The 10,000-nt window shown below is 37.1% G+C and overlaps 1 protein-coding gene across 9 annotated transcripts in view; it reads right to left on the bottom strand.

Annotated features, from left to right (window-relative positions):
* LOC122252929 (cardiolipin-specific deacylase, mitochondrial) overlaps positions 1–9,032 on the bottom strand; it is a 15,323-nt gene extending 6,291 nt beyond the window's left edge. Inside the window, exons 1-8 of one of the 9 annotated variants that reach the window (XM_086538405.1) lie at positions 8,900–9,018; positions 5,563–5,764; positions 5,089–5,268; positions 4,643–4,755; positions 4,310–4,448; positions 1,654–1,743; positions 655–744; positions 1–71 (exon numbers count right to left, since the gene is read on the bottom strand). The exon at positions 1–71 is cut by the window's left edge and continues 34 nt beyond it. In XM_086538405.1, the coding sequence (XP_086394531.1) occupies positions 1–71; positions 655–744; positions 1,654–1,743; positions 4,310–4,448; positions 4,643–4,755; positions 5,089–5,268; positions 5,563–5,736 (857 nt within the window). In that variant the 5' untranslated portion in view covers positions 5,737–5,764; positions 8,900–9,018. Of the gene's footprint in view, positions 72–654; positions 745–1,653; positions 1,744–4,309; positions 4,449–4,642; positions 4,756–5,088; positions 5,269–5,562; positions 5,765–8,899 lie in introns of all 9 variants that reach the window. The other 8 variants (XM_086538403.1, XM_043015630.2, XM_043015632.2 and 5 more) reach the window with 8 other exon arrangements.
* Between the last annotated feature and the right edge of the window lie 968 nt (positions 9,033–10,000).

Below are 10,000 nucleotides of genomic sequence, written 5' to 3'. Positions count from 1 at the left end.
TCCCTGAAAACCTCATTGGAAAAGTATTGGTTCTTTAGCATCTCCCAGTTGATAGCACCACTCAACACTCCCTGGCAATGACAAAAAAGGCAATGATGAGTTAACAAAATCCCAATCATGAATTGATATAATCTAGGTAAGAACAACTTGTAGCACTCTCGCAATCAAATCTTATGTCTGCCTTACACAAATTTAACCTACACCTTCAAAGCAAGAATGAATTCCTGATTCTATGCCTTGGTAAAATATATCTTTATAATTACCCTTCCAAAATAAATTGAACTGAAAATATGTCAATTTAACTTTTCCCTTCAGACTTGAAATTCACTTCTCCAAAAGCCTACTAAAAATTATCTAATTTTCAATGAAATATGAGAAAAGCTTTGCATTATGCCTGTATAAAAATAGAACCTGCAAATGTATCCTGACTATTACAGCAAACCCTCCACTATATCTTGCTAAATGTATGTATGTATGTATTAGGTATCACGATTAAAGTGATGAATATTCATGATATTCTACAATATTTAGTCAACATCCCTTTCCATAATTTCATAAAAGTAATAGTCATTACAGTCTTAGGCATTAAATGCCAAACCTCTTTCCATGCATGACATGAGTGTCTCTGCATCAAACCCCTCATGCACAAGGTACCTGAGTGAAGCACTGAGAGGCAGTCGTCCACGAGAGGCAAGGCACAACAGCCAGGGGCTTGTGCCAGGCGGTGGCAGCTGCAGATGCCATCTGTGGGATCATCTGACTTGTTATTTTGTGGGAGCACCTATGAGCCTTTTCTTGTCTTTTAACCCCTTAACGACAGATGACGTGACATTCACGCAATGGCTTAGCTGGTCTTCCCGCCGGTGACACGAAACCTATGTCATGGCTTTTGCTTGGCTGAATAGCCTGTGGTATTAGGTCTGGACATTCTGAAATACTCCTATATGTCCAGGAGGAGCCAATACCACCCCATCGTTAATGGGCTAAGGGTGAAGTGGAAACCCAATCACAATACCTTGGAGATAAGTACCTACTGAATACCTCTCACCTCAACCAACATCAAACACCTTGGCTACTTGAGGCAGAATACCAGAATTCAGGTACAGATTGCATCCAAGCAACTATTTCACCAATACTCTACATTCCAATATGAGGAAAAGCTTATTTTTTAGATATGCAATGTCATACATTTGGGGAGCAAGTGAGAAAGAGAAAGAGAGAAAAAAAAAGAGCAAGAGAGAGGTTTATATGATAAAAAGACAAACCTTGACCTGTTAGTTAAAACACTGATATGGAAAATCTCAGTGAATCTATGATGCTGCAGCAGAGTGCAGCTGACTTTGCCAAATGAAAGTACCATTTCCATTTTAGAAATGGTATTACAGTTACTCTCAAATTAAGTAGTAGTTAACTTTAAGTTTTTATCTACATTACTGGTACTATTGCACCAGATCCAAAACCTTTTTTTTTCTAAGAGAGAGCAAGAGAGTTTGAGATTAAAACTTTTGAACCAGATGAGGTGACAGGACATATGTCACATGACAAGCAAACATAGGAATGTTTTATTTCTTAGCTCATTGCTTGAACGAAAACCTAAAGCCTGGTATTACTGCCTTATTTAGCCTTGTGTTGGTCTTATGTTTAGGGACTAACCTGGGTGAACACTCCTGATGCCGTACTCCAGGATAAGCAAGGAATCAACGGAAGAGGTTTGTGCCAATTGGTAGCTGCCAAAGATGCCATCTAGGAAGAGCAATTGGATTACTAGCTGTCTTTACATTCTAGTTTACCTTTACATTTATTCATTTTATTTATTTTTTTCTTCAAAAATAAAAACAATAACATCCTCCTCTACTTGTAGTTCCTCTCTGATTATCAATTGCACTGCGACATGAGCCTGCTGCACACAAGTCTTATGCAATGCTAAAGTCCTTTTCCTTCCTTTTTAATATTCTATTTTCTTTAGCTTTCTCCATGAGAGAGAGAGAGAGAGAGGGAGAAAGAGAGAGAGAGAGAAGGAGAGAGAGAGAGAAGGAGAGAGAGAGAGAAGGAGAGAGGAGAGAGAAGGAGAGAGAGGAGAGAGGATAGAGAAAAAGAAAAAGAAAGAAATAGAGAAAAAGAAAGAGAATGAGAAAGAGAGGGAGAAAGAGAGAGAGAGATAACAGTTCAGATTCAGTAACAGTTTATTAAGAGAAATAGAAAGAGAATGAGAGAGAGAGATAACAGTTCACAATCAGTAATAGTTTATTATCACTATTATCACCACTTCTGAATATTTGTGAACGAGCACATGAAACTGACAACAAGGATGATACGCAAAAAAAGGAGTAACTTACTTATTGAGATACACCATGATTATTCAATGAAGGATAAATACCTAAGTAACTATGTATGAAAAAACAAAACAAATAAACACCAGAAACCAAAGGCGATACTCAAAGAGGAACACAAGGAGAGGAAGGAAATTTTCTGAAAGAACGATTAAATCCCATCGGGGGGGGTGCGGCTCCTCTCTCTTTCTCCTTCCCTCATGGATGGCTGGGCAGGATCAAGCAGAAAAGCCTCCTGACTGTAGTAAAACACTTACTAAAGAAACTACTATACAAAGGAGAGCAAGATGGAAGAGTCATTTTGCCTCAGCATTTGTGTCGGGATCACGGGATCACCGAGGAGCCGCACCACGATGGAAATTTCATCCTTTCTCGAAGTTAGTATAAGAGGATCTTTTCTTTCCTGAATGATCAGCAAAAGTCAGATGCATCAATGGCCTTATGTCAGAAATAAAAGAGTATTTAATTTTATGGAAAAAAAAAAAAAAATCTACTTTTAGGATAAAAAATTAAAATAATATATGAGAGCAACATCAGGAGTGGCCATATCTACACCAGCAGAAAGATAATCAAAAGATATAATTGTTACATCACAATAGTTCCTTGCAAAAATTAACACTAGTAAATATCACTGTTCATTAGAGAGACAATTTACTGCATAGTCGGTTTACACTTATCTTATATCTTTATTCATAAATAAAAAATACATAACTGGAATATCATTTCAGCGATCCGAGACTATTTACTCCATCTTTGTAATCCTGGAAATCTTGATTTTTACCTGTAATTCTATGTTTATATTTTGCAAGTATGAAAATAATAGAACATTCAAAAGCATACATACAAATTCATGTACAAATCAGAATCAAAGATAATATGGTAGATGGTACAAACATGCATTTTTTGTTTTCTTCAATCATAACCAGGAGCCGTCAAAATCACACTTGATATTCACAGCTAATTTCATAATGGTGTGTGTGTGTGTGTGTGTGTGTGTGTGTGTGTGTGTGTGTGTGTGTGTGTGTGTGTGTGTGTGTGTGTGTGTGTGTGTGTGTGTGTGTGTGTGTTTGTGTGTGTGTGTGTGTGTGTGTGTGTGTGTGTGTGTGTGTTTGTGTGTGTGTGTTTGTGTGTGTGTGTTTGTGTGTGTGTGTGTGTGTGTGTGTGTGTGTGTGTGTGTGTGTGTGTGTGTGTGTGTGTGTGTGTGTGTGTGTGTGTGTGTGTGTGTGTGTGTGTGTGTGTGTGTGTGTGTGTGTGTGTGTGTGTGTGTGTGTGTGTGTGTGTTGTGTGTTGTGTTTGTGTGTGTGTGTGTGTGTGTGTGTGTGTGTGTGTGTGTGTGTGTGTGTGTGTGTGTGTGTGTGTGTGTGTGTGTGTGTTTGTGTGTGTGTGTGTGTTTGTGTGTGTGTGTGTGTGTGTGTGTGTGTGTGTGTGTGTGTGTGTGTGTGTGTGTGTGTGTGTGTGTGTGTGTGTGTGTGTGTGTGTGTGTGTGTGTTGTGTGTGTTTGTGTGTGTGTGTGTGTTTTGTGTGTGTGTGTGTATTTTGTGTGTGTGTGTGTGTGTTGTGTGTGTTGTGTGTGTGTGTGTGTGTGTGTGTGTGTGTGTGTGTGTGTGTGTGTGTGTGTGTGTGTGTGTGTGTGTGTGTGTTGTGTTGTGTGTGTGGTGTGTGTGTGTGCGTGTGTGTGTGTGTGTGTGTATGTGTGTTGTGTGTGTGTGTGTATTTGTGTGTGTGTGTGTGTGTGTGTGTGTGTGTGTGTGTGTGTGTGTGTGTGTGTGTGTGTGTGTGTGTGTGTGTGTGTGTGTGTGTGTGTGTGTGTGTGTGTGTGTGCATGTTTGTGTGTTGCTTATCAGTTGCATTTTTGTATGTATGTCCATGGGCCCAGCCTGTGTTCCTAATCATTCAAACATCTGTCCACTTATATTGGCATGTACATGTTTATATCCCTGCATACCACAATAACAGAATATCAGAACTCCCATACTTACATGCCCACCCATAGATATTCCTGTGATTCCCAGGGGCCCAAAGCCCATGCGTTCACACCAGTGGAAAATGGCAAGCGACTCCAGGACTAAACAGCCACCCATCACAAACAGGTCAGACACATTATGCAGACTTGACCGGCTGAAATATTGTCGAACTTCAGTAAATTGTCTAAAGATGACCATTAAGTACAATGTAAGTCATCAGTTTTCATAACTCTCTGAGTACCTAAAAATATTCTCACTCTTCTATTGATAAAAAAGATTATTATAACTAATAAATACATCAAATAATCTATCAACAATAAAAACGTAAACACTTTAAAAGCTACGCACAGCTGATCTTTGGGTTTCCTGATGCCATAAAAAGGGTTTTCGAGCATGATTGATGCGATGCCTGACTCCTCAAGCAGCGGTTTTGCCATTAGCATTCTCCTTCGCCAATACCCCTGTCAAAGGAAATTCAGAGATGAATGAGAATATCATTATGAGAGTAGCAATTTATATATTAGAAAATAATTATGAAGGAATATAATTATGAAGGAATATAAAGGATAAATAATGCTCTTCTACTATCAGGATTTTACTTAAAAACAACCAAAATAGTGGTAAGATATGAGAGAGAGAGAGAGAGAGAGAGAGAGAGAGAGAGAGAGAGAGAGAGAGAGAGAGAGAGAGAGAGAGAGAGAGAGAGAGAGAGAGAGAGAGAGAGAGAGAGAGAGAGAGAGAGAGAGAAAGATAGAGAGAGAGAGTGTGAGTGAGACAGAAACACAAAAACTCACATGATCCCCTGTGCCCGCGAGGTGTAGGCACGTGGGCCTCAGGTGGGTGCGCCATGCTTTGGGGTAGACAAACTGAAAGGCAGCTTTCTCTGACTCTTTGGGCAGGAGGCCGGGCAGGTGCTCCACGAAAGGGGACACAAACTCTGCCTCCAGGAGAATGTGATCCCCATTGTCAACTTCCTGAAGTAAACAGTGGACAAGCCAATGAGCTTGGGCCTTACACGAGTTACTGACATTCAGATCAGTTTTTTGTCTGGCACAAATGATAATGTTTGGAGTTTTAGTCCAAGAAAAAAATAACATAGGCAAAAATTAAATGGTAAAGCTATCATAGGGTTACTATTTCAATGGGTCAAAGTTTTCTCTAATGAAGAACACATTGAATTTTTGCAAAGGACACATTTCTAGGCAATAAGACAAGACTACCTAAGAAAAGAAGTTTCATATTTAAAAAATACCCTTTCACACTCTTACCTTTGTGACAGTCACTGGATGATTTTTATCTACAAGATGCTGACATTTCTCACGATCTGAGAGGATCTTTCGAAAAGCAAAGATTCTCCGCAAGTTTTCTGGTTTTCCCCAGCCACGTACAAAGAACTTGCTGAGGAGGATGCTTCGGTAAATCTGGTCCACACGACTGACCATGCCCGGCACTCCTTCCTGCTAGTTACAGCTGTATATAATGATGATGATAATAATGATAAAATATTAATAACAATAACTGCAATAATTACAATAATGATAATCATAATAATAACAACAATGATAATAATCTAGATCTGTGTGAGAGGTTTTTGTTAATTCCATCAAATTACAGCTGCCAGTTTAATGTCCTTCTAATACAGCCTCTGTTAGCAACGAATGGATAGTGTACCATCCACTGGGAGCAAAAGACTAGACATAATCAGCAAAAGTGCCAGCTAAGTAGTGTAAGTATAAGCCAGATTTGCGGAGCAGATGCTACACCGGGTTTGTATGCACTGAAGCGAGCCTGCCTGTGTCACCGTGTGCTGACTTGTGAGAGAATGTGCCAACGAGTGTTGACTCGATCTGAGCTTGGGCCTTACACAACGCAGTGCCCAGCTATGTCAGTAACAGCCATGTGACAGTGGAAACTCACGAGCTTGGACGGGACTCGATCTGCTGACCACGGGGCTACCACTGAGCTACCAGACGGCTAAAATATTCTTAGCCGTCTGGTAGCTCAGTGGTAGCATGTCGACTTCAGTAAATCATCATAATAAATATTTATCATATTAATTTGGGGGGTAAATTTAGGAGGTGCCCCATTTTTTTTCTTTGGCACTCTACTGTTCCATCAGTATTTCACATGCTAGTCAGAAGGCATATATATTCTGGTGTGAAAAGTTGAGTTCTTCAAATATTAAAGACTGTATTTACTCTTGATGAAAATTGAAATCCAGGGTCAACTGCAGCTGAGGGCTAGGGAGGTTTGAGGAATTGCAGTCTTTGTTAAATGTTGCAGCAGTATTCATAATAGCAAACATTCTGGAGCTACTAGTAATCAATCATAAAGATGTAGCTGCTAGTAACCAAACATAAAGAAAGTCCAATGATTTCAGTAATGACTTTCAATCTTTTTATGACATGGGATGGCCATTGAGTTAAATGGATCACATTAACAAATTCTTAGTATACTCTACAAAAGGTAAATGCCATGCAGGCCTACATGTGTGGGAAAGCAGAGAATCTAAAGAAAATTTTAGAATATAAATCTTTTGTATATAATTTAATCAAGTTGGGGTAAGATTCATGTTCTGAGAAGCCATGGCTCTTAGAGACTTTTATATTGCAAACCATTATTTTCTCTGTTGGCAACACCCTCCCTCTTACACAGTATTGGCAGACCTGTGGGAAACCACTTTTATTGGAGGGAAGAGACGCAAATCATATATGTACCTGATCTCTAGCTAATGTTGAAAATTCTGCAATTCAAAGATATAAATATGAGCTTCTGGTCAAACTCACATGCTTGGTACTCCATAACTATTGCAACTACATCATTAATGCAAGAGCCACCAAATATCTGCCATGTATATCTGGTCTGGATAAAACCTGAACTGTATCCTTATTTGGTTAAAAATCTATAGGGTATATAATTAATTTATACAATATATTGAAATCAACAGAGCCATCTGCAGCAGTACCCCTTTGTACCATTGACACTGAATCTTTGGCACTAAGCTCTGACACTTAATTATTGTGACTATATTGGCAGTAACAAGAGTGGCACAGCATCAATTTATCTGGGTAATCTCCACACCTGTCATTTAACCTATTTATGCCGCATGGCGTGATATCACGTCATGGGCATATTTCGCTACTGCTGGTAGACATCCTATCACGTCATGATCTCTCCCTCTAAATAATGTTTTACATCATTATGTATGCATATACTCATTGGAGTTGCATTTGTATAGACTCATATTTCATAACTTGTGAAAATAATGTAAACAAATATAAAAAAACTCTGATTACACCATGTTGAATTGGGCTCTGACAGGTGGTATGCAGGAACTTGCCGAGAGAGATCTTGCACTTGGACACTGTGCATTGCTTGTTATCTTGCCAGCAGGAGCAGCATTAAGCAAATATAAGCCACGAAGTGAATGAGTTAAGGAACTAGTCCAAGTTATGGAATCAGTCCTAAGTTCTATCTTGCCAGAATTTAAGTAATGATTTGTCAAGGCTGCTATCTTTTAATGCATTGCCAGCTCTCACAGAATCTCAATATTATCCCCTAATGAGAAGAGTGACGTGGGGGGTGGAGCCCTTGGAAATGGCAGATTTCATGACATTATTTGTGGTATTAGCATAACTGATTATTAGTTTGTAAATGTCCATATTAGGGACATTATTTGTGATATTAGCATAATTGATTATTAGTTTGTAAATGTCCATATTAGGGTCATCATTATATCTCCACCATAGATATCAAACGCAATACATCAATGCCACTTTTGTTCATTTCCGCAATTTTAATCTTTAGTATAGAATTAAAAGCTTCTACTATCCAACAAATGATAGATTTTACCTGGGATTACCCCCTTGTAACCAACAATCAGGACTTAGGTAATAGTATAGGGCACTCAGTACACATCTGGTCCTCTGCCCTTCATCCTTCACTTGTAAACAATCAACTGATGTTTTTTCATATTACCTAATGTGCACATATTTGAAAAAGAGCCATCTAAATAAAAACAATTTCATGATGCTTAGTTTTCTATAGGCAATAGCCAATGAGAGCTACCCCTAGATTGACTGGCTAATCATAGCACTTTCATGTTCCTTGTTGTTAGTGAACCTGTGAGTTAACTTCAAAATTAGATAAAGTTAGGTTGGTCAATAGGTTAGAATCTCGAAGACATAAAGGGTGAGGGTGAGAATAATCTAGTGTTATCACTTTCACAGTATTTAGTAATGCAGCATTATTTGGAAAATAGTTTTTATTACATCTTTGAAACCAAAAAGGTATCAATCACATCAGTCAACAGTTTTATCATGCTTGGCTGGGAGACAATACACTCAGTCAGGTATTGTATCTACACATCAAATAACTTCTTCATTTTCAATTTGCAATGGAAATATAAATGGTAAGCCTTTGAATTCATTGCTCTATCTATGCCCCTGTGGTATATATCCGACTGTATCCACAATAGTATCCTAGTCTGTACACCAACATTGCCGGTGTAATTCATACAGTCTATCACGTAAGCCTAATCGCAACGAATGAAGAAAGTAGGAGAGGAGGAAGAAAACTTGAATTTGCAAAATATAGACTAAATACCTTTAAGAACTAAAATCCACAGAATCAAACCACCCAGAAGACATCTACATATCTTCACATGGCATAACCCCCTTAAAAGTTGAACGATGAGACGTACAATACATAATAAGTTACGAAATAGTTATGTGAGCCCCATCACGTATTCGGGTATGATAGCCGGATTATAGATTTCTTCGTATTTTATTATGCCTGGATTGTTGATAAATAGGAAAAACAATATAAGCAAACGCAACACATAAATCCCGACCCCCCAATAGAAAATCTAGTGTGACAGCAACAAGAAATAAGTTAAAATAACGAAAATCGAACTTGCCTTTTAGTTGGTTCGGTTTGTTTACAACGACTGGGTGCGGGCACAAATAATTTGTCCCAAGGCCTCAAATTATTTTGAGCTCCTACATAATTAATGTGTTATTACTTATACAAAACTAAATATAAGACAGACAGATAATTAATTTCCAAATAATAATATATATAAAGTTAATGATTTTTTTTTCTATCGAATGATCATACCCCTGCCAACTCGTAGGTTATGAAACTCAAATTAGTCGCAGTTCCATAAACATTTTGATCAGATTTATGATAATAACATAAATAATAATGATGATAATAACAATAGTGATAAAGATAACATACATACATACATATATATATATATATATATATATATATATATATATATATATATATATATATATATATATATATATATTATATATATATATATATATATATATATATATATATGAATATATATACATAAATAAATAAATATAAATATAAAATATATATAATACCATACATATATATATATATATATATATATATATATATATATATATATATATATATATATATATATATATAAATATATATATGAATGATAGTAACAATATCAACAATAGTGATGATAGTAACAACAATAACAATGATAATCAGAGCAACAATGATAACAATCATGATAGCAATAATAAGTAACAATAGTAATAAGAGTAGCAACAATACAATAAAAAAAACAAAAAAAAACAACGGTAGCAATGATAGCAATACTGATATTTCTTGATATCATAACAATAATTGCAATAGTAACAATAACATTAA

This window comes from Penaeus japonicus, unplaced genomic scaffold, assembly GCF_977035675.1.
Source record: "Penaeus japonicus unplaced genomic scaffold, GWHDUDI00000001_assembly GWHDUDI00000007, whole genome shotgun sequence".
Taxonomy (NCBI): Eukaryota; Metazoa; Arthropoda; class Malacostraca; order Decapoda; family Penaeidae; genus Penaeus; species Penaeus japonicus.
The sequence above is the reverse complement of the archived record's forward strand: the minus strand, read 5'-3'. Positions and strand labels throughout refer to the sequence as shown.